Here is a 24869-nt window from a genome sequence, read left to right on the forward strand (position 1 = left end):
ACGTATCATTAAGACAGATCATTTTCTCTCTCATCGACCTTTCACCCCAAGAACCAACACCCTCTCGGCTTTTCAATCAGCGGTGGAGAGGCTATTGTGCGGCAATCGTTCCGATCTTTTCAGAGCCGAGCAGGAACGTTTCTATTTAGCCAGCCTTCCCCCCCTCGTGTCAGATCGCCGGGAGCGTGCCGCGTTTGATACGGCTCGGAAGTGCAGCGTTCCCTTTTGTTGCCGCGTATGAAAAGAGTTCCATTAGAAGGCTGCCGAAACCGATTGTGAGGCGCCCCACGGAAGCAATGAATCAAAAGGCAGGATAAAAATCTTTTTCGGGAAATAAAAGCCCCCAAGAAAGCGAACAGGCGAGAGAGTCAAGCCTGGTAGAATTTATAACACCGGGCAGAATGGGGAGGGTGATTCTTGAGATGAATATTGGAGTGTTACAAAAAAAAACAAACACCCAAAACTTGTTGATCTTTGCTCTTGAAAAATTGGCGGGAAGGGCTTTTTTTTTATATAGCAGGAACTCCCTTGCATGTTAGGCCACATACCCCTGAGGTAGCCCATGTCAAACTCATTTGTTATGAGGGCCGAATCTGACATAAATGAAATCTTGTTGGGCCGAGCCATGTCGGGTTGGGCCGGCCAATGTGTTTACTTATTTAAGATTAGGTAGCAGAGATATAAACGTTATAAAGGACAAACACAATTATTTAAAAAAAAAAATCTTAAAATAAAACATGCTTTTAAAGGTGATTTCTTTGTATCTCTCTCATGGGATCCAGGGAAGTGGGCAAAGGAAGCTCTGGCTCTTTCCTTTCTTTCCCATCCCAGGGGACCAGGAGGGGGAGGAGCCTCAGCCAATAGAAAGAAGAGAGGCTTGGCTCAGTAGCTCCACTGTGTGATTGTGAGAGCCTGGCAAAGCAAGCTATTCCTCCCCAAGGGAGGAGCCTCATTCAATGGAGAAAACAGAGACAATGGAGCAAGTCTGGCAAAGCAAGCTGTGATGCAGAAGGAAATAAGAGAGAGGAAGAAGGAAGCTGATGACAGCCAGTTGCTTGGGGGCCTGATAGGAGTCCTCCGGGGGCCTGACTCAGCCTCCAGGCCACATGTTTGACACCCCTGGTTTATAGGGCTCTTACTACAGAGCCTACTGTAAGCTCTTGGAGGATTGGCTCAATCGGGGGTGTGTGTGTGTGTGGCCCAGGGCTTTTTTTGAGCAGGAACGCACAGTAACACAGTTCCAACTGGCTTGGTGTCAGGGTGTGTGGCCTAATATGTAAATGAGTTCCTGCTGGGCTTTTTCTAAAAAAAAAAAGCCCTGGTGTGGCCTAATATGCAAAGGAGTTCCTGCTACAAAACAAACAAAAAAAAAGCCCTGGATCGTCTATCTCCCGCAGGGCTCTTCTCTACCGGAAGTGTTACTTGCACGAAGACAGCTTCGACAATATCTACATCACGAAGCAGTTCCTAGAAATGGACGCCATGCGGCGGAAGCAGAAGAGAGACACTGTCCTGCCGTTGTCTGCCACGGAGAGCACAAAATACATCCGCCCAGGTAGGCAAAAGGTTGCCAGCAGGGTTGGTGTCGGCATACTCTAGGGCTGCAGTGCCAACCTGCAAGCGGTGGCTGGGAGTCTCCTGAGATTACAACTGATCTCTGAGTGACAGAAATCAGTTCCTCTGGAGAAAATGGCTGCTTTGGAAGGTGGATTCTGTGGCACTGTACCCCGTTGGGGTCCTTCCCTCCAGAAGCCCCGCCCTCCCCAGACTCCACCCACAAATCTCCAGATATCAGGATGGGATTGGAGAAACTTCTGGAGCAGAGGTCCATCATTGGCTATTAATCACAGTTTATCATTGGAACTCTCTGTCTGGGGCAGTGATGCTCTGTAATCTTGGTGCTTGGGGGGGGCACAGTGGGAGGACTTCTGGAGTTCTGGCCCCACTGGTGGACCTCCTGATGGCACTTGGGTTTTGGCCACTGTGTGACACAGAGTGTTGGACTGGATGGGCCTTTGGCCTGTTCCAACATGGCTTCTCTTATGTTCTCATGTTCTTATTTCCCAAACCAAGTGAGCAACCCTAACCAGACTGGGATGGCTTAACATTCATTGAAAAGAAGTGGGGAGGTCTGTAAGACCCCCTGAGACACAGGTCAGAATATAGAACATCCTCCAGAGTCCCCTTCTTCCTCGCCTGGCTTGAGCTGAGCCTCAGAGAAAGAGAGAGAGAGAGAGAGAGAGAGAGGAAGTTCTAGCGCACCGTAGGCCCTCTCTCTCCTCTAGTCAGCTTCCTCTCTCCACACCTTGCAGTAGCAGTCTGGTCGCCAGCCTCCAGGTGGGACCTGGAGATCTCCTGCAATTTAAACTGACCAGGGCTTTTTTTGTAGCAGAACTCCTTTGCATATTAGGCCACATCCCCTGATGCAGCCAATAGGGTTTGATTCCCCACTCCAACCAATTGGGTTTGATTCCCCATTCCTCCACTTGCAGTTGCTGGAACGGCCTTGGGTTAGCCATAGCTGTCTCAGGAGTTGTCCTTGAAAGGGCAGCTTCTGGGGGAGCTCTCTCAGCCCCACTCACCTCACAGGGTGTCTTGTGGGGGGAGAAGATATAGGAGATTGTAAGCCGCTCTGAGTCTCTGATTCAGAGAGAAGGGCGGGGTATTTATTTTATTTATTTATTTATTTAGTAGGCTTATATTCCGCCTTTTCCGGTAAACGAGCTCAAGGCGGATCACAACATATAAAAAAACAATTAAAACCTACATATCAAAGTTAAAACACCAAATTAAAATTAGCAGTAAAAACAATAAATAAAACGCACCACCAGCGGACAGGGCACAGCATATCAATAACCAGTTATAGGCCCGCCTTAAACGATGGTAATAACAATAGGATAGCACTGTAATAAACCATGATGTTACCACAAGGGAGGAAAATGATGGAATAAAAGGCGCCCACTGCCTCAACAATAAATCTGCAGTCTTCTTCTTCTTCAGTCCTCCAAGTGTTTACAGGGCTCTTCGTACAGGGCCTACTGTAAGCTCCAGGAGGATTGGCTACATCAGGGGGCGTGGCCTAATATGCAAAGGAGCTCCTGCTAGAATTCCATCCCTGGGCCACACACTTCTGTAGCCAATCCTCCAAGAACTTACAGGGCTCTTCGTACAGGGCCTACTGTGAGCTCCAGGAGGATTGGCTACACCAGGGGGGCGTGGCCTAATATGCAAAGGAGCACCTGCTAGAATTCCATCCCTGGGCCACACACCCCTGATGCAGCCAATCCTCCAAGAGCTTTCAGGGCTCTTTGCACAGGGCCTCCTGTAAGCTCCAGGAGGATTGGCTACATCAGGGGGACGTGGCCTAATATGCAAAGTGTCCCTGCTACAAAAAAAAAAAAGCCCTGCAACTGATCTCCAGACTACAGAGATCAATCAGTTCCCCTGGAGAAAATGGCTGCCTTGGAAGGTGGACTCTATGATATTCTAGCCTGCTGAAGTCCCTCCCCTCTCCAGCCCCACTCTCTTCAGGCCCCACCCCTGAAATCCCAGCCTGGAGCTGGGAACCCGATACATACCCCGAGGAGGGTCAGCTGCCAGGGCCCACTGCTGTTGACGCCCCATTCATTTATTTGCTCCACCGTGCCCCCAGCTGTGCACACTGCCCTGTAGAAGACGAAGAAGATTTCTGCCCTGCCCTCTGCTAGCCAAAGGAGTCTCAGAGCGGCTTACAAATCTCCTTTCCCTTCCCCTCCCCACAACAGACACCCTGTGAGGCAGGTGCAGCTGAGAGAGCTCTCCCAGAACTGCTCTTGAGCAGAACAACCTTGAGAGAACTTGTGGCTGACCAAAGGTGTAATGTACTGAGTGACGAGACGTGTTGAAGGCAACATGCTTTATTAGCGAGTACATCACAAGAGGGAAACGCAGGCCGGGTCCCGATTATATACATCCCCCGGAACAACCCTCCGTCTGGCCAGTTAAACTTCCCGCCACAGATCTTGATTGGCGGAGCGTATTTGCGAGCTACGTCCGGGGACCAGTGGACTTCCACTGGTCACCTCTGTAGCGTTCGCTGTGTTGTAACTTCGGGACTGAAGTGCAAGACACAACACTCCTCCCCCCCTTAGTTCAAGACACGTGTAGGGCTTCCAGCACTTGCTTCCGCCGCTTGTTGCTGTTATCAAATAGGAAGGCTGCCAGGCAGTGGTCCCAATCTCCCTGTACACGGCGACCCAGGGCCTCTTTAGTGGTGCGCACCATGCGCTCTGCTTGGCCGTTGGTGGCTGGATGGAAAGGGGCGGACTGAATGTGCTGGATGAGGTACCTATTCAAGAACTCCTGGAATTCCCGGGAGGTGAAAGCGGTTCCATTGTCTGTGACGAGTAAATCACAAGAGAGTAAATCACAAGAGAGGGAAACGCGGGCCGAATCCCGATTATATACATCGCCTGAAACAACCCTCGGCCTGGCCACGCCCCATCCTGGCCAGTTAAACTTCCCGCCACAGATCTTGATTGGTGGAGCGTATTTGCGAGCTACATCCGGGGACCAGTGGACTTCCACTGGTCACCTCTGTAGCGTTCACCGTTGTAAAGTACTGGGGTCGATGCAGTAAGAGACCAGAGTCGGAGAGTGATTTCAGCAAGCTTTACTTCAGGAACACAACACAGACTGAGCTCTATTCAAACCTCCTGCTCCTTTATACAATTCTTGCCCCCTTCTGATTGGACCTTAACTATGTACATGGATTGGCTATTTACAGAGGCCTAAGGGCCTATCAGGGTACAGTATGAGCCTAGATGTTGATTGGCTACATATGTTTCAATCCTTCCCCTGATTGGACACGCTTAGGCCTTCTCTGGAACCCTGGTGTGGAGTACAAGCTTGGCTTGTTCAGCTTCCCTCCAAAAGTAACAGTTCCCTCCAAAAGTAACAGTTCTCCATTTGAACCTAGGACACAACAGCCCTGTTGTAACTTCAGGACTGAAATGCAAGACACAACACAAGGTCTCATCAGCAAGTGTATGTGGAGGAGTGGGGACTCAAACCTGGTCCTCCCAGATAAGAGTCGCCGCACTTAACCACGACACCAAACAGGCTGCAGACAAGGCCGAACACGGGCAGGGGAATAAACACACGGGGAGATGGAGGGGGAAGGGAAGGAGGGTGTGGGAAGGGCTGGTGGGGGAGGAGTCCGTAGGATCTCTCTGCCCAGGATCCCTTGAAACCTGGAACTGGCCCTGGTTGCCAATGCCCAAATGAAGCTTGGAGACCTCTTGGAATTAGAACCAATCTCCAGGTGACAAAAGACAGACCTTCTGAGGGAAAATGGCTGCTTTGTGTGGACTCTTATCTGGGAGAACTGGGTTTGATTCCCCACTCCTCCACTTGCAGCTGCTGGAATGGCCTCGGGTCAGCCATAGCTCTCGCAGAGTTGTCCTTGAAAGGGCAGCTGCTGGGAGAGCCCTCTCAGCCCCACCCACCTCACAGAGTGTCTGTTGCGGGGGGAGAAGATACAGGAGATTGTGAGCCGCTCTGAGTCTCTGATTCAGAGAGAAGGGTGGGGTATAAATCTGCAGTCTTCTTCTTCCATTCATCTCTTGCCTTGAAAAACATAAGCACGTTGCCACTTGAAAGCACACCATCATCTTCACCGTAATCCAACTTTCTATACAATTCCTTACGAAAAATTAGTATAAATCAGAAGATTCTGCGCTTGCTCATAAATACTTTGTCTTTATTTAATTTAGAGACACAGCATCTTTAGTGGTAGAAAATACTGTCAGCTCACAGACAATTTATAACAATCCCTGTAGGATTTTCAAGACAAGAGACAGTTTTCGGTTTAGGGGTTAGGTTAGGGTTTATAGTTTCGGGTTAGGCTATGTTAGGGTTAGGGTCAGGTTTAGGATTAGGTTAGATTAGGGTTAGGCATGGGGTTAAGGTTCACAGCTTTTGTCTGAAGGCCTTTTTCTTTCCTCGGAATGATATGATATGTCTATACCTGTAGCTCTCAGCTTAAATGAGCTTTTCAAAACAAGCTGGCTGACCCCTCCCTAGACTGCTCGAGCCCCAAACACTCTTAGCTGTTACCAAAGCAAAACGCTCGGCGATCAGGTTAAACCAGTTCTGCTGAGTCTCAAAAAGTGAGTTCTTTCTTCCTTAATCCCAGAGGATTAAGCACCTCACTGTACGGGGAAAGTTCCCTGCAGTGAGAAAACTAGCATCACAGCGAGAAGAGTAGTCGAGACCCCTGACGTGCTCATTTTCAACACGTAGGGAATTGATTTTTTTTTTTTCATGTGGAGAAACCTTCAATCACGTCAGGATTGGATTAACAATTAGGCAAAGGAGGCACTGGCCTTTAGGGGCCCCGGGCTGGCTTTTACCCTCTTTCCCCCCACCCACCCACCCCCCGTTTGCAGCCCTCCCAGCCTCCACGCACAGCCACCAACTGAGCCGCTCTTTGCTCGACTTGTCTGGTGCGGCTGCTGCTGGCGTCGTCTCCAAGTTTACCTCTCTCTATTTCTTCCCCACAGCTTTGTCAAAGGGGCTTTTGAGAAGGTGCCTGCAGGCTGCAGTGGGGCAGGTACTCCGACTCTGAGATAATTAGCGAGGGGCTCCCCAAGATGTTGACTGCCTGAGGGCCTCCACAGGGTTTAATCTGGCACTGAGTCATGTGAGCTCCCCCCTCCCCCATCTGAAGTGGCTGTATCTTGCCTCAGATTGACCACATTGAGGAGAACCGGTTCGACTCCGACACAGGGGTTGTTGTCATAGTGATTCTTGGACCCTGGGCCAAAGTTCAAGATCAGACCTCAGAACTGCATGAATGCACGAAGCTGCCTCATACTGAATCTGATCTCCCTGAAGGTCAGTCTTGTCTACTCAGACTGGCAGCTCCTCTCCAAGGTCTCAGGTAGAGGTCTATCCCATCTTCTGATAACTGGTCCTTTTAACTGGAGATGCCGGGGATTGAACCTGGGACCTTTTGCATGCCAAGCAGAGGCTCTACCTCTGATGCACAGTCCCTACTCAGACAGGCAGCGGCTCTGCAGGGTCTCAAGCAGAGGTCTTTCACATCACCTCTTACCAGGTCCTTTTGACTGGAGATGCCAGGGATTGAACCTGGGACCTTCTGCATGCCAAGCAGATGCTCTGCTACTGAGCCACAGCCACTACTGAGACCGGCAGCAGCTCTCTAGGGTCTCAGGCTGATGTCTCCCACATCACCTCCCGCCTGGTCCTTTTAACTGGAGATTGAACCCGGGACCTTCTGCACTCAAAACAGAGGCTGTTCCACAGCTCCTATTCAAACTGGCAGCGGCTCTCCAGGGTCTCAAGCGGAGGTCTTTCACATCACCTCCTACCAGGTCCTTTCGACTGGAGATGCTGGGGATTGAACCTGGGATCTTCTGCGTGCCAAGCAGAGGCTTTCCCACTGAGCCATGGCTCTTTCCCATGGCTCTCCAGTGTCTCAGGGTGAGGTCCTTTCCATCACCTCCTGCCTGATCCTTTTAACTGGAGTTGCCGGGGATTGAACCGGGGACCTTCTGCATGCCAAGCAGATGCTCTACCGCTGAGCCACAGCCCTCCTTACTACCAGCCCTGCCTCCAGTGCCAAGTAAGGAGCAGTCATCACCCCGTACGAGGCAAGCAAGAACCACCTCTGCTGCTAGAAGCCAGCTGCCCACGCCCCAAGACAGGGCAGATGCAAATGGTAGCAGGAGCCTGCTCTTCTTCTTCCTCCCCCCCCTCTTTTGGGGGCTTGGCCATGGGTAGTTGCCCCCCCACCAAGGCTTCATTTATAGGAGGAACTCCTTTGCATATTAGGCCGCACACCCCTGATGTAGCCAATCCTCCAAGAACTTACAGTAAGCCCTGTAATAAGAGCCCTGTAAGCTCTTGGAGGATTGGCTACATCAGGGGTGTGCGGCCCAGGGATGGAATTCTAGCAGGAGTTCCTTTGCATATTAGGCCACACCCCCCTGATGTAGCCAATCCTTCTGGAGCTTACAGTAGGCCCTGTACGAAGAGCCCTGTAAACTCTTGGAGGATTAGCTACGGGGTGGAATTCTAGAAGGAGCTCCTTTGCATATTAGGCCACGCCCCCCTGATGTAGCCAATCCTCCAAGAGCTTACAGTAAGCCCTGTAAGAAGAGCCCTGTAAGCTCTTGGAGTGTTGGCTACATCAGGGGGTGGGGCCTAATATGCAAAGGAGTTGCTCCTGCAAAAAAAGCCCTGCCCCCCACAAGTGTGGAATCCAGGGCAGCTGTCCTTGTTTCCTCTCGGCTAAAACTGCCCCAGTTCCAACATCCCACATTTTTGTCCTCACGCAGCCTCTTTCGTATTACCCCGCCACGAACGGCTCCGCTACACCCTGGCGTTGTCCTCCATCTTCCGCCAGCTCATCATCGTGGTCCTCCTGATCGTTGGCGATTATTCGGTCTTCTGGCTTTTCGACCTGGTGCGGTATCAGCTGCATGGCGAAATAGTTGCCAGGGGTAAGTCCGGCCATGGGCTGGGGAAAGGAGGCATGCCAAAGGAGGCCCCGTCAAAGCTGGTCCACATTCTTGTGTTCTGCTAACCAGCCCCTTTCCCTTGAAGACGAAGAGGAAGATGATATTGGATTTATATCTCGCCCTACACTCTGAATCTCAGAGTCTCTGAGCGGCTCACAATCTCCTTAACTTTCGCTCCCCCCCCCCACTGTGCAGGGCTGGATTAACTATTAGGCCAACTAGGCACTGGCCTATGGGCCCCCACACCTTTAGGGGCCCCAGGCCAACTCCCTCCCTGGTTTCCCCCCTGCTTGCAGCCCTTCCATCCTGCACACGCAGCCAGCAACTGAGCCGCTCTTTGCCCAGCTTGCCTGATGCAGCTGCTGCTGGCGTCATTGCCAAGTTTGCCTCTCTCTGCCTCTCCCTTGAAGTTTTGTCAAAGGGGCTTTTGGGAAGCGGCCTGCAGGCTGCAGTGGGGCCAGCAAGGCAGGCGCTCCGACACTGAGATAACTCAAAAGGGCCCCCATGAGATTATGACTGCCTAGGGACCTCCACGGGGTTTAATCCGGCACTGACCCTGCGAGGTAGGTGGGGCTGAGAGAGCTCTCACAGCAGCTGCCCTTTCAAGGACAAAACCTATGAAAGCTATGGCTGAACCGAGGCCATTCCAGCAGCTGCGAGTGGAGGAGTGGGGAATCAAACCCGGCCCTTCCAGAGAATAGTCCGCGCATAAGATAAGACCAGAGAGACCTTTTTCTCCCTTTCCCATTGTACTTGAAGTCAGGATCATCCCATGAAGTTGATCGGAGGCACCCAAGGATATATTTGTTTGCTGAGCGACTGATTACATTGTGGGATTCAGTGCCAATGGACAGTGAAGATCCTAGGGGTGCCAACCTCCAGGTGGGACCTGGGGATCCCCTGGAATGACAGTTCATTTGCATACAGAGGTCAGTTCCCCTTGAGAAACGTTACCCTGTGAGGTAGATGGTGCTGAGAGAGCTCTGACAGAAGCTGCCCTTTCAAGGACAACACCTACAAGAGCTATGGCTGACCCAAGGCCATTCCAGCAGGTGCAAGTGGAGGAGTGGGGAATCAAACCTGGTTCTCCCAGATAAGAGTCTGCACACTTAGAGCTATGGCTGACCCAAGGCCATTCCAGCAGGTGCAAGTGGAGGAGTGGGGAATCAAACCCGGTTCTCCCAAATAAGAATCCGCACACTTAACCACTACACCAAACTGGCTTTCTGCATTGGGTAACAGTGCTATCAAGAAAGAAGAAGAAGATATTGGATTTATATCCCTCCCTCCACTCTGAAGAGTCTCAGAGTGGCTCACAATCTCCTTTCCTTTCCTCCCCCATAACAGACACCCTGTGAGGTGGGTGGGGCTGGAGAGGGCTCTCACAGCAGCTGCCCTTTCAAGGACAACCTCTGCCAGAGCTATGGCTGACCCAAGGCCATGCTAGCAGGTGCAAGTGGAGGAGTGGGGAATCATACCTGGTTCTCCCAGATAAGAGTCTGCACACTTAACCTCTACACCAAACTGGCTCTCCTTTTTTCTATGCTCCCCTCACACAGCCCCTGTGACGATGACCATCAGTGTGACCGGGACGGGCTACTCGGGCGAGATGTACCGGGACATGGTTTCAGCGTTTGATGTGCTGCAACGTGGGAACATCAGCGTTCTGTCCAAGAAATGCCGCTTGCACCCCTCAGAGCCTGATTACGGCGGCTACGTCATTATCGGTAAGCACCGGTGTGTCAACAAGCACAGATCAAGTCTTCTCTGAGAGCTGGTGCGGCAAAGTGGATGGAGCGTTCGACAAGGATCCTGGGCGACCTAGGTTCAAATCTCCACTTCTGTTGTGGAAGCTCACTGAGTGATCTCACACTCCCTACTTCACAGGGTAAAACAAAGTAAGAGACAAGTAGCACCGTTAAGACCAACAAAGTCATATGAACATATGAAGCTGCCTTCTACTGAATCAGACCCTTGGTCCATCAAAGTCAGTATTGTCTTCTCAGACTGGCAGCGGCTCTCCAGGGTCTCAAGCTGAGGTTTTTCACACCATTTTGCCTGGACCCTTTTTTGGAGATGCCGGGGATTGAACCTGGGACCTTCTGCTTCCCAAGCAGATGCTCTACCACTGAGCCACCATCCCTCCCCTGAAGTCTTATTCAGAATGTAAGCTTTCGTGTGCTAGAAGCACACTTCCATCCTATTGTCTGATGAAGTGTGCTTCTAGCACACGAAAGCTTACATTCTTTGTTCTACTGCTTTTACTGCTTCAGACCAACGTAGCTGGCCAGCTGGAACTGCTTCACACTTCCTTCATAGGGAAAGTGTTCCAACCCTTTAGTCCTTCTAGTTGCCCTTGTCTGCGCTTTCCCCAATGCTGTAACATCTTTTTTGAGGTGCAGTGACCAGAATTGCACACTGTACTAATGAGGCCGCGCCATCGATTTACACTGGGGCGTTATGAAACTGGATGGTTTGTTTTCAATTCCCATATTTGATAGGAACAAGGGCGGAATTCTAGCAGGCGCTCGTTTGCATATTAGGCCACACCCCCTGATGTAGCCAATCCTCCAAGAGCTTACAAGGCTCTTTCTTGTAAGCTCTTGGAGGATTGGCTACATCAGAGGGGTGTGGCCTAATATGCAAACGAGCGCTTGCTAGAATTCCACCCCTGGATAGGAGCATACCTGAGTCCAGCTTTGGGATGACTGAAGCTAGTATTTTCCACACGGGGAAGAGCGTCTGCTATGCTAGCTGGAGAAGAATGTGGTGGATCTTTAAGACAGGAGGAGTATATCTTGTGGACGGTGGAAGTGCACATCAACTGAAAAGGGCATTACGAAATCTCTTGAAAATTCACCGTGTTGATTTCAGAGTATTAATTAATATCCTTCTCTAGAAACTAGCTCGAGGCTTGCAAATATACATTGTTCTGTAGCGGGCCCTTGTGGTCAAAACCGGAATAGCATGGCAGATGAAATGCACTAGTGAGAAACAGCAGGCACGGTTGTCACGAGGAGATGGATCCAGGGTTTTTCGTGTTTCATTTCATTTCACATTTTATTTATATCCCGCCCTCCCCGCCGAAGCAGCTCAGGGCGGCTGTGTTTGTTTTATATGCTCTTGCACAAGAGCATATAAAAGTAGTGAGCCGTAGATGTGTAAGAGATCACAGGAAGTTCTTCAGCCCAAGAGTCATTAGCAGGTGGAATTTTCAGCCACAGGAAGTGGCGACGGCGACAAGGTAAGCTGCAGTACTCCAGACCAAGCTCTGCTCACGACCTGAGTTTGATCCCGGCGGAAGCTGGGTTCAGGTAGCTGGCTCGAGGTTAACTCAGCCTTCCATCCTTCGAGGTCAGTCAAATGAGCACCCAGCTTGCTGGGGGAGGGGGGGGGAAGCGTAGATGACTGGGGAAGGCCATGGGAAACCACCCTGTAAAAAGGCTGCCAAGAAAACGTCATGATGTGGCGTTATCCCATGGGTCGGTAATGACTCCGTGCTTGCACCTTTACCTTTTTATAGATGGAATACTTCGTCTGGGGCAGCAATGCTCTGTATTCTTGGCGCTTGGGAGAGGCAACAGTGGGAGGGCTCCTGGCGTTTCAGCCCCGCTGGTGGACCTTCTGATGGCGCCTTGTTTTTTGGGCACTGTGTGACAGAGTGCTGGACTGGATGGACCACTGGTCTAATCCAACATGGCTTCTCTTACATTCTTATGTTCTCTTAGCCACAAAGTATAGATGGAAGACTCTGGGGCGGTGATGCTTTGTCTTGTTGGTGCTTGGGGGGCAACAGTGGGAGGGCTTCCGGAGTTCTGGCCTCACTGCTGGACCTCCCAATGGCACTTGCGTTTTGGCCACTGTGTGACACAGTTTGGTGTAGTGCCAGTTGGAGAGCCAGTCTGGTGTAGTGGTTAAGTGTACGGACTCTTATCTGGGAGAACCGGGTTTGATTCCCCACTCCTCCACTTGCACCTGTTAGAATGGCCTTGGGTCAGCCATAGCCCTGGCAGAGGTTGTCCTTGAAAGGGCAGCTGCTGTGAGAGCCCTCTCAGCCCCACCCACCTCACAGGGTGACTGTTGTGGGGGAGGAAGGTAAAGGAGATTGTGAGCCGCTCTGAGACTCTTCGGAGTGGAGGCGGGATATAAATCCAATATAAATCCAATATCTTCTTCACAGAGCGTTGGACTGGATGGGCCATTGGCCTGATCCAACATGGCTTCTCTTATGTTCTTATGGCCCCTGTGTGACACAGAATGTTGGGCTGGATGGGCCTCTGGCCTGATCCAACATGGCTTCTCTTATGTTCTTAAGAGCTGAGGTCTGTCAGTGGCCATTAGCGACAAGGTGTAGATGGAACACTATGTCTGGGACTCTGTATTTTTAGTGCTTGGGGGGCAACAGTGGGAGGGCTTCTGGAGTTCTGGCCCCACTGCTAGACCTCCTGATGGCACTTTGGTTTTGGCCACTGTGTGACACAGAGTGTTGGACTGGAGGGGCCATTGGCCTGATCCAACATGGCTTCTCTTATGTTCTTGCTGCATTGGAGGCAACAATGGGAGGGCTTCTGGAAGTCTGGCTCTGCTGGTGAACCTCCTGAAGGCACCTGGGTTTTGGCCACTGTGTGACACAGAGTGTTGGACTGGAGGGGCCATTGGCCTGATCCAACATGACTTCTCTTATGTTCTTTTATGTTCTTGGTACTTGGGAGGCAACAGTGGGAGGGCTTCTGGAGTTCTGGCTCTGCTGGTGGACCTCCTGAAGTCACCTGGGTTTTGGCCACTGTGTGGCACAGTGTTGGACTGGCTGGGCTATTGGCCTGACTTCTGGTCTTATGCCTCCTGAAGCTCTCCAAGGAAGTGCCCCCTCTTCCCTCTTCAGGAACTCCCTTCCACAGAGCCGGACCCATGGAAAAGCCCCTGGGCTCTGCTCAGTGCCAGATAGGACATCCAAGGTGGTGGGATAGCCAAGAATCTACCCCCGCACACAAGCACAATACAGGAAATCCAGAGGTGACATGATGGTTGCTTTGTTTCTCCTCCTCCCCAGGTCTCATGTACGGAGCTTGTTTATTCATTGCCGTCTGTGGAAGCTATGTGCAGCGTCTGCGGCGGGCCGTGTGCGCCTGGTACTATCCCTCCCGTGAGCAGGTGAGAGGATACAACCCCCCCTCCCCAATCCACCAGTCCTGCAATGGGCTGAAATTTTGCCCAGGTCTGATTGGCTAGTGACTGTTCAGTGGCTTGTTCCCTTTTCTGTTTGGGCTGCAGTCAAAGGCAGGCTGGGCATTATAACCAGTGGGGAATTTCCTGGTGGGCCAAAGACCGCCCCCCTCCCAACTTGGGCCAGTCCAGTACAGGTAGGAAGGGCCACATATGTCCATGGAAAAGGGGGGGGGGGCTTCTAGCCAGCATGAGCAACAGGGCTTCTCCTGGCTAAGAAGAGCCTGCAAAGGGCGCCCAACCCAGCCAAGTGAGGTGCAGGGATGGCTGACTCCTCCCTCCCTCTTTTGTGGGGACAGGGCCTGGATAGACCAGGGGAAGGGCCCTTATCCAAGGCTGTTTTTGCTCCAAGTCTTCCCTTGCCTGCATCATGCAGTTTGGCTTGCTGACCTGAGCTATTCATTGTAACCTTGCACTGCTTCTGCAAAAAAAAAAAAAAAAAGTTGCTTTCTACCCCAATCTTTACTACCTGAAGGAGTCTCAAAGCAGCTCAGAATTGCCTCCCCTCCCTCTCCCCACTTGATCAGATTCAGACCAGAGGTCGGTCTTGTCCATCATCCTGTCCTCACACAGTGGCCTAAACCAGTTTCTCTGGAGGGCCAAGAACAGGGCAGAGAGGCTGAGGCCTTCCCCTCATAAGAACGTCAGAAGAGCCCTGCTGGATCAGACCAGTGAGGGTCCATCTAGTCCAGCATCCTGTCACACAGTGGCCTCAACCAGTTCCTCTGGAGGGCCAACAACAGGGCAGAGAGGCCGAGGCCTAAGAACATCAGAAGAGCCCTGCTGGATCAGACCAGTGAGGGTCCATCTAGTCCAGCCTCCTGTCTCACACAGTGGCCTCAACCAGTTCCTCTGAAGGGCCAACAACAGGGCAGAGAGGCTGAGGCCTTCCCCTCATAAGAACATCAGAAGAGCCCTGCTGGACCAGACCAGTGAGGGTCCATCTAGTCCTGCATCCTGTCTCACACAGTTGCCTCAACCAGTTCTCCTGGAGGGCCAACAACAGGGCATGGAGGCTGAGGCCTTCCCCTCATAACAACATCAGAAGAGCCCTGCTGGATCAGACCAGTGAGGGGCCATCTGGACCAGCCTCCTGTCTCACACAGGGGCCTCAACCAGTTCTCCTGGAGGGCCAACAACAGGGCAGAGAGTCCAAGGCCTTCCCCTCATAAGAACATCAGAAGAGCCCTGCTGGATCAGACCAGTGAGGGTCCATCTAGTTCAGCCTCCTGTCTCACACAGTGGCCTCAACCAGTTCCTCAGGAGGGCCAACAACAGGGCAGAGAGGCTGAGGCCTTCCCCTCATAAGAACATCAGACGAGCCCTGCTGATTCTGAATCAGACCAGTGAGGGTCCATCTAGCCCACCATCATGTCTCCCCCAGTGGCTTCAACCAGTTGCCCTGGAGGGGAGGGCCAAGCATACGGAGAGCAGAGGCCCAGGCCTTCCTTTGATTCTCTTTGTGGGAGGAATCGGATGTTTTTTTAAACCAGATTTTCCCTTCTCCTCCCCCCAAAGAAGCCATATTTAAAAATAAACTTGTCTCATTGCAAAGCTTCTTATTCAACGGGTGATGGTGGAAATTGCTGCAATCTAACTTATGGCAACCCCTCACAGAGTTTTCAAGGTAAGAGACGTTCAGAGGTGATTTTCCCTTGCCTGCCTCCGCACAGCAACCCTGGACTTCCTTGGTGGTCTCCCATCCAAACACTAACCGGCGCCAACCCTGCTTAGCTTCCAAGATCTGATGAGATCGAGCTGGCCAGTTTGGTGTAGTGGTTAAGTGTGCGGACTCTTATTTGGGAGAACCGGGTTTGATTCCCCACTCCTCCACTTGCAGCTGCTGGAATGGCCTTGGGTCAGCCGTAGCTCTCGCAGGAGTGGTCCTTGAAAGGGAAACTTCTGGGAGAGTTCCCTCAGCCCCACCCACCTCACAGGGTGTCTGTTGTGGTGGAGGAAGGTGAAGGAGATTGTAGGCCACTGTGAGACTCTGTCCTTGAAAGGGTAGCTTCTGGGAGAGCCCTCTCAGCCCCATCCACCTCACAGGGTGTCTGTTGTGGGAGAAGAAGATAAAGGAGATTGTAAGGCGCTCTGAGACTCTGATTCAGAGAGAAGGACAGGGTATAAATCTATGGTCTTCTTCTGGGTCAGGGCATACAATTTATAGAAAGAGAGAATTATAACTCCAGGCAGGGCCCTGCAGGGGTTGGCCCCACCTCCTCTAGAGCCCTGCGTCCTGTGTCGGGCAGCTTCTGCCACTCATACAGGACTCCCTGCCCATAGGAGAGAATCTGCTACCTCTACAACACCATCCTGACCCGAAGGACAACTTTACTGAGCGCTGTGCTGAAGGCCGTGAGGAGGAATTCGGCTAACGGAGGTCACACCAACCTTTTCCTCATCTTGGGTGCCAAGTAAGTTGGAGATTGTTTTCCCAGGCTGGCAGCAGTTAGGCACACCTCTCCTCTAGATAGGGCTGCCAAGTCCAATTCAAGAAATATCTGGGGACTTTGGGGGTGGAGCCAGGAGACTTTGGGGGTGGAGCCAAGATCAAGGCTGTGACAAGCATAATTGAACTCCAAAGGGAGTTCTGGCCACCACATTTAAAGGGACGGCACACTTTTTCAATGCCTTCCTTCCAAAGGAAATAATGAAGGATAGGGGCACCTTCTTTTGGGGCTCATAGAATTGGACCCCCTGGTCCAACCTTTTTGAAACTTGGGGGGTATTTTGGGGAGAGGCACTAGATGCTGTACTGAAAATCTGGTGCCTCTACCCCCCAAAATAGCCCCCCCCCTGGAGCCCCAGATAGCCTCAGATCAATTTTCCATGATTTTCTATGGGAATAAATCTCCATAGGGAATAATAGAGTTCCCAGCAGACATTTCCCTCCCCTCTCCCCGCTTTCTGACGACCCTGAAGCGGGGGGAGGGTCTCCAAACCGGGGGATCCCCTGCCCCCACCTGGGGATTAGCAACCCTACCTCAAAAAGTCATCTTTTGTCAGACTCCATCTGGAATAAGTTTTCTATTCTTTATGGTGTTTAACAACTTCAACAACTTCAACAGTTTGGTATCGCGCATTGTGGCTGTCTCCGGTGACCAATGTTCCCTCTAAGCTGATATAGCGTGAGCTAGCACGCAGTTTGTAGCCTCTGGCTCACACATTTTTGCCTCTGCTCAGGAAAAATGGCCCCAGAGCAAACTCATTTATGCAGGAGGTAACAACTTGAATGCCAGGAGCTCACAAAGTAGAATTCTTGCTCACAAGTAGAATTCTTGCTCACAAGACGGACTAGATGGCCCCTCATTGGTTTGGTCCAGCAGGGCTCTTCTTGTGCTATTATGAGGGGAAGGCCTCGGCCTCTCTGCCATGTTGTTAGCCCTCCAGAGGAACTGGTTGAGGCCACTGTGTGAGGCAGGATGCTGGACTAGATGGACCCTCACTGGTCTGATCCATCAGGCTCTTCTGATGTTCTTATGAAGGGAAGGCCTTGGCCTCTCTGCCCTGTTGTTGGCCCTCCAGAGGAACTGGTTGAGGCCACTGTGTGAGGCAGGATGCTGGACTAGATGGACCCTCACTGGTCTGATCCATCAGGCTCTTCTGATGTTCTTATGAAGGGAAGGCCTTGGCCTCTCTGCCCTGTTGTTGGCCCTCCAGAGGAACTGGTTGAGGCCACTGTGTGAGACAGGATGCTGGACTAGATGGACCCTCACTGGCCTGATCCAGCAGGCTCTTCTGATATTCTTATTGGGCAAAGGCCTTGGCCTCTGTGCTCTGTGGTTGGCCCTCCAAGGAACTGGTTGACGCCACTGTATGAGGCAGGAGGCTTGACTAGATGGGCCCTCACTGGTCTGAACCTGCAGGGCTCTTCTGATGTTCTTATGAGGGGAAGGCAGCCTCTCAGCCCTGTTGTTGGACCTCCAGAGAACTGGTTGAGGCCACTGTGTGAGACAGGAGGCTGGACTAGATGGACCCTCACTGGTCTGATCCAGCAGGGCTCTTTTGATGTTCTTATGAGGGAAGGCCTCAGCCTCTCTGCCCTGTTGTTGGCTCTTCAGAGGAACTGGTTGAGGCCACTGTGTGAGGCAGGAGGCTGGACTAGATGGACCCTCACTGGTCTGATCCAGCAGGGCTCTTCTGATGTTCTTATGAGGGGAAGGCCTCAGCCTCTCTGCCCTGTTGTTGGCTCTTCAGAGGAACTGTTGAGGCCACTGTGTGAGACAGGAGGCTGGACTAGATGGACCCTCACTGGTCTGATCCAGCAGGGCTCTTTTGATGTTCTTATGAGGGAAGGCCTCAGCCTCTCTGCCCTGTTGTTGGCTCTTCAGAGGAACTGTTGAGGCCACTGTGTGAGACAGGAGGCTGGACTAGATGGACCCTCACTGGTCTGATCCAGCAGGGCTCTTTTGATGTTCTTATGAGGGGAAGGCCTCAGCCTCTCTGCCCTGTTGTTGGCTCTTCAGAGGAACTGTTGAGGCCACTGTGTGAGACAGGAGGCTGGACTAGATGGACCCTCACTGGTCTGATCCAGCAGGGCTCTTCTGATGTTCTTATGAGGGGAAGGCCTCAGCCTCTCTGCCCTGTTGTTGGCCCTCCAGAGGAACTGGTTGAGGCCACTGTGTGAGGCAGGAGGCTGAACTAGGTGGACCCTCACTGGTCTGATCCAGCAGTTTCTTCTGATGTTCTTGTCAGGGGAAAGACTCAGCCTCTGTGCCCTGCTGTGGGCTGTCCAGAGGAGCTTGTTGGCTTCTGTGTGAAACAGGATGCCGGACTAGGTGGACCACTGGTCTGATCCAGCAGGGCTCTTGTTAACATAAATTATTCACCTTGATCTTGCAGCGCAGTCTCTTTCTCAGCGTGATCTGCACTCTCATGCTCATTTGTGTAATTAAGTCTGGTTTTGCCCATCATGGGAAGGGGTGAAGCTGCCATTAACCCTGCCCAATGCAACAGCTCTTGCAACCAACTTTTTGGCTGGCGGGACTGCTGCAGGCGTTTCCCACACGCTTTCCAAGAGATCATCCCAACCATAAGGACTAGAAACACGGCTGGTTCAGCAACCTTTCTGGCTTCTGAGAGGTCAGCAGGCATAGTGCAGGCTGTCCCTCCCAAGTATATCTTCACCATCACCCCCTGGACTAAACAGAATTGTAATATGTATGAATTTGTGAACAGCTGATTAAATCTGCATCAATTGAAAGCAGTTATGGGTTTGATTCCCCACTCCTCTTCTGCATGCAGCCCGCTGGGTGCCCTTGAGTTAGTCACGAGTTCTCTTAGAGCTGTTCTCTCAAGAGGAGGACAAGGAGGAGGAGGAGGAAGAGAAGATGATGATGATATTGGATTTATATCCTGCTCTCCACTCCAAATGTCAGAGACTCAGAGCGGCTTACAATCTCCTATATCTTCTCCCCCCACAACAGACACCCTGTGAGGTGGGTGGGGCTGAGAGAGCTCTCCCAGATGCTGCCCTTTCAAGGACAGCTCTGCACAGTGCTGGATTTAACCTTATGGAGGCCCCTGGGCAGTCAAAATGTTGAGTTAGAATTGCAGATTTATACCCCACCCTTCTCTCTGAATCAGAGACTCAGTGCAGCTCACAATCTCCTATATCTTCTCCCTCCACAACAGACACCCTGTGGGGTGGGTGGGGCTGAGAGAGGTCTCCCAGAAGCCCTTTCAAGGACAACCTCTGCCAGGGCTATGGCTGACCCAAGGCCATTCCAGCAGCTGCAAGTGGAGGAGTAGGGAATCAAACCTGGTTCTCCTGGATAAGAGTCCGCGCACTTCACCACAACACCAAGAGTGATTGTAAGCGGCTCCAAGTGAAGGGTGGGTGGGGCATAAATTCAACCCTTCTTCTCTCTGAATGTCCTTGCCTCCCAGTCCCAGAAGTCAGCCATTACTTCCAGGCACATGCTTGAGCGCGCGCACACACACACACACAATACAAGAAAGCAGAGGTATTCCTTCTTCCCTTCCACGCAGGGCTGGCGCGTGGAAGTAAGCAGCTGCCTGGGGTGCTACCCTGCCCTGGGGGCACCACCAGGCTCCCCCTTACTTCCCCTTGCCTTTGCAGAGCTCTCCTCCAAGCCTGCCTCGAAGGCAGGCACGGAGGAGCCGTACGCGGTGCAGTACACTCTTCAGAGGCTTCCCTGGAAGCCCCTGAAGAGCGCACTGCTTTAGCAGTGCCCATTGTCTTTTGGGTAAAAAGTGGCCAAGGGGCGCCTTCCCATTGCACTCGGTGCAATACGAAGGCGCTGCTCAGCCACTTTCAACCCCAAAGTGGCCGGGCACAGCTAAAAGAGTGCGCTCTTCAGAGCCTTCAAAGGACTTCTTCTCCCGAAGGGTGATTAACACGTGGAATTCACTGCCACAGGAGGTGGTGGCAGCTACAAGCATAGGCAGCTTCAAGAGGGGATTGGATAAACATACGGAGCCGAGGTCCATCAGCGGCTATTAGCCACAGCGTATTGTTGGAACTCTCTGTCTGGGGCAGTGAAGCTCTGTATTTTTGGTGTTTGGGGGGGGGGGCACAGTGGGAGGGCTTCTAGCTGCACTGGTGGACCTCCTGATGGCACTTGGTTTTTTTGGCCACTGAGTGTTGGACTGGATGGGCCACTGGCCTGATCTAACATGGCTTCTCTTATGTCTGGGGCAGTGATGCTCTGTATTCTTGGTTCTTGGGGAGGCAACAGTGGGAGGGCTTCTAGGGTCTCTGGCCTCACTGGTGGACCTCCTGATGGCACCTGGGTTTTGTGGCCACTGTGTGACACAGAGTGTTGGACTGGATTGGCCGTTGGCCTGACCCAACATGGCTTCTCCTATGTCCTCTTATGTTCTTATAAAGAGCGTGCTGCGGGGGAAAGTGGCGGCACGGCAGCACTCTTGTGCACCGCCCGCCGCTCCCTCATCCCCCGCTCACTCGGTCTGTGCGATGACATCACTTTCAATTTCAACAGAGGGCGTTTGGGGGGGGGAGGAGATAGGGTTCCCAAATCCCCCGCTAGGCCTGGAGACTCCAGATTTGGAGCCTCCTCCCCCCGCTGGCCATAAAAGGGAAAGCGGGGGGAGGGGAGGGAGGAGAACGGCAGCCAGAGCTCTTCCGTTTTCTCAGGTTGCTTCCCGCCCCCAGTCAGCTGGCCGGTGAAGGGAGGGGAGCCCAGCCACGCCCCCAAAGGACCATGTGCCTTTGCACCTCCGGAGGTGAGTGAGTTCTGTCCCCTGCATCAGATTTCCCAGAAACGGGGGGGGGGGGGTGGAGGGGGTGGAGAGGGAAACGTCTTCTCATAGGGTATAATGGGGAATTGATCTGGAGGTTTCGGGGGCTCTGGGGGAGCTGTTTTTTGAGGTAGAGGCACCAAATTTTCAATATAGTATCTAGTGCCTCTCCCCAAAGTATCCCCCAAATTTCAAAACGATTGGACCAGGGGGTCCAATTCTATGAGCCCCAAAAGAAGGTGCCCTTATCCTTCATTATTTCCTATGGAAGGAAGACATTTAAAAAGGTGTGCTGTCCCTTTAAATGTGATGGCCAGAACTCTCTTGGAGTTCAGTTATGCTTGTCACACTCTTGTTCCTGGCTCCGCCCCAATGTCTCCTGGTCCACCCCCAAAGTCTCCTGGCTCCACCCCCAAAGTCCCCAGATATTTCTTGAATTGGACTTGGCAACCCTAGGAGGAGAACATGGTGCAGGGGTCTGCCGGGGCTGCTTCCCTGTAACAAGGAACGCCTCTGCATGGCGGCCCTTGGCTTCCTTGGTGGCCTCAGATTCAGCAGGCGCTCACAGAAGCAATGCTCCTGAACCTTTCTGAGGATTCCCCCTCTTCCTCACCACCTCCCTTGTCCATTGAATAAGAGGTGCAGCTGCATAACAATCCCTGGATTAGGAGAGGGGGCAGCCAGCCGGCCCCCAGGAGCTTTGCCTCACTACCAGCGGCCCTGGTTAACCCCTGGAGAAGCCTGCGCCACCCTTTCCCACTTCTTATGTGATTTTGGGTGACAGGTGGCTTTTGACTGGGGGGCGGCCCAGAAGAGCGAGGCCTGCTTGGGCTGGCTGGATCTCTGGCCAGCCCAAGCAGGCCTCACTCGCCCGGGGCTCTCCTTTCTCGAGCTTTGCCACCTAGGGCTTTTTTTGTTTGTTTTTAGAGCAGTTGTGTACAGGAACGCAGTTCCGGCTGGCTTGGTGTCAAGGGGTGTGGCCTAATATGCAAATGAGTTCCTGCTGCAAAAAAAGCCCTGTATGAAACAATGATGATGTCAGATGGAGTGGCCTAACGTGCAAAACAGTTCCTGCCGGGCTTTTTCTATTATAAAAAAGCTCTGCTGCCACCTATTTTCCTACAAAACGACCCCCGGCCAACCCCATTGGCTTCCAAGACCTGACGAGATCAGATCCAGGACAGGATTCATCAGAAGAACCTTTGTAGTTGACCTCCAGATATATTAATCGATTGATCTGGCCCAGCCCTCCTGCGGAACAACGGTTCGCCCTACCCCAGGGCTATTACCAAAAACGAAAGCTGAGCTTCTCCGACTGAACTCTGTTCCCAAAACTGTCCTCTGGAGTCCTGGAAAATCACACATGCGAAGCTGCCTTATGCTTCCCTTGGTCCATGAAGGGAAGTGTCGTCTACTCAGACCAGCAGCAGCTCTCCAGGGTCTCAGGCTGAGGTCTTTCCCATCCCCTCAAGCCTGATCCTTTTAACAGGCACTGCTTGAGATTGAACTAGGACCTTCTGCATGCACATAACATAAGAGAACATAAGAGAAGCCATGTTGGATCAGGCCAATGGCCCATCCAGTCCAACACTCTGTGTCAAACAGTGGCCATAAGAACATAAGAGAAGCCATGTTGGATCAGGCCAGTGGCCCATCCAGTCCAACACTCTGTGTCACACAGTGGCCATAAGAACATAAGAGAAGCCATGTTGGATCAGGCCAATGGCCCATCCAGTCCAACACTCTGTGTCACACAGTGGCCATAAGAACATAAGAGAAGCCATGTTGGATCAGGCCAATGGCCCATCCAGTCCAACATTCTGTGTCACACAGTGGCCATAAGAACATAAGAGAAGCCATGTTGGATCAGGCCAATGGCCCATCCAGTCCAACACTCTGTGTCACACAGTGGCCATAAGAACATAAGAGAAGCCATGTTGGATCAGGCCAATGGCCCATCCAGTCCAACACTCTGTGTCACACAGTGGCCATAAGAACATAAGAGAAGCCATGTTGGATCAGGCCAATGGCCCATCCAGTCCAACATTCTGTGTCACACAGTGGCCATAAGAACATAAGAGAAGCCATGTTGGATCAGGCCAATGGCCCATCCAGTCCAACACTCTGCGTCACACAGTGGCCATAAGAACATAAGAGAAGCCATGTTGGATCAGGCCAATGGCCCATCTAGTCCAACACTCTGTGTCACACAGTGGCCATAAGAACCTAAGAGAAGCCATGTTGGATCAGGCCAATGGCCCATCCAGCCCAACACTCTGTGTCACACAGTGACCATAAGAACCTAAGAGAAGCCATGTTGGATCAGGCCAATGGCCCATCCAGTCCAACACTCTGTGTCACACAGTGACCATAAGAACATAAGAGAAGCCAATGGGCATTCAATGTTCCCTCTAAGCTGCAGAGTTTTGTGAGCAAAAAAATTCTACTTTGTGAGCGACTGGTGTTAAAGTTGTGAGCTTCTGCATTAATTGCTATGCTCTGGGGCTATTTTTTATGAGCTAAGACAAAAATGTGTGAGCTGGAGGCTACGAATCTCTGAGCTGGCTCACGCTAACTCAGCTTAGAGGAAACATTATCATCTTCCCTGATAACACACATATATGCAGCTGCTTTGACTGTTGGTCCATCAGGGGCAATATTGTCTACTCAGAGTGGCAGCAGCTCTCCAGGGTCTCAGGCTGAGGTCTTTCCCATCTCCTTTTAGCTGGAGATGCCAGGGATTGAACCTCAGACCTTCTGCATGCCAAGCAGAGGCTCTGTCACTGAACCACAGCCCCTCCCCACCCTGAGTCCTTCAAGGGTCGTATTGCCTGCTCAGACTGGCAGAAGCTGTCCAGGTAGAGGTCTTTTCCCATCACCTCCTCCTTGAACCTTTTAACTGGAGATGCCAGGGATTGAACCTGGGACCTTCTACATGCCAAGCAGAGGTGCTTACCACTGAACCGCGCCCCACCTTCAGTCCATCAAGGGAAGTATTGTCTACTCAGACTGCCAGCAGCTCTCCAGGGTCTCAGGTGGGGATCTTTCCCCATCACCTTCTGCCTGGTCCTTTTAACTGGAGATGCCGGGGACTGAACCTGGGACCTTCTGCATGCCAAGCAGAGGCTTTTCCACTGAGCCACAGCTCCTCCTCAAACTGGGACAGGGGCCCAGAGCCGGCCTACTGTAATGTCACCCTCATTTCCCTTGCAGGATACCTGTGCTGGGCTGGATCGTCAAGAGGCTCGGCATTCACGAGTCTTCCTGCATGGGCTGTGGAAGCGTCCGTGAAGGCACAGCCAGTGAAGATTTTGTCACCTGCAGCACACCAGGTTGCCGAGGTTAGAAACTGGAGGGCAGGAGAGGCTGGGCGAATGTGGGATGAAAGGGTATAAAGCAGGGATGGCCAACGGTAGCTCTCCAGATGTTTTTTTGCCTACAACTCCCATCAGCCCCAGCCATTGGCCATGCTGGCTGGGGCTGATGGGAGTTGTAGGCTAAAAACATCTGGAGAGCTACCGTTGGCCACCCCTGGTATAAAGGAAGGGAAAGCAGGGAGGAGCTGGGACTGGGTAGAGGGAATGGAGATAGAGCAGCCCTCTCCAAATCTCTGCCTTTACCTCTGTGTAGAGGGTGGGTTGGGTGGGTGACAAGAAGACCCACAGGTAGGGTTACCAACCTCCAGGAGGGGTGTGTTTTTAAAAAGGCGTAATGGGTAGAGTGTCAAACTTGGATCAGGGAGGCCTGGGTTCTAATCTCCACACCTTTGTGACACTCATTCCCAGGGCTTTCTTTGTAGCAGGAGTCCTTTTGCTATTAGGCCACACACCCCTCATGTAGCCAATCCTCCAAGAGCTTACAGGACTGTTCTTTGTTGGCCTTAGGGCTGCTAGCCCG

At 52.2% G+C, this 24869-nt stretch overlaps 1 protein-coding gene across 1 annotated transcript in view; it reads left to right on the top strand.

Annotated features, from left to right (window-relative positions):
• Positions 1 to 24869, top strand: part of DCST2 (DC-STAMP domain containing 2) — a 50177-nt gene that overhangs the window by 15180 nt on the left and 10128 nt on the right. Inside the window, exons 7-12 of the mRNA XM_060253247.1 lie at positions 1398 to 1555; positions 8343 to 8507; positions 10085 to 10252; positions 13576 to 13676; positions 16032 to 16162; positions 24186 to 24313. Of these exons, the coding sequence (XP_060109230.1) occupies positions 1398 to 1555; positions 8343 to 8507; positions 10085 to 10252; positions 13576 to 13676; positions 16032 to 16162; positions 24186 to 24313 (851 nt within the window). The remainder of the gene's footprint in view (positions 1 to 1397; positions 1556 to 8342; positions 8508 to 10084; positions 10253 to 13575; positions 13677 to 16031; positions 16163 to 24185; positions 24314 to 24869) is intronic.

This window comes from Heteronotia binoei, chromosome 1 (genome assembly GCF_032191835.1).
Source record: "Heteronotia binoei isolate CCM8104 ecotype False Entrance Well chromosome 1, APGP_CSIRO_Hbin_v1, whole genome shotgun sequence".
Classification (NCBI taxonomy): Eukaryota; Metazoa; Chordata; class Lepidosauria; order Squamata; family Gekkonidae; genus Heteronotia; species Heteronotia binoei.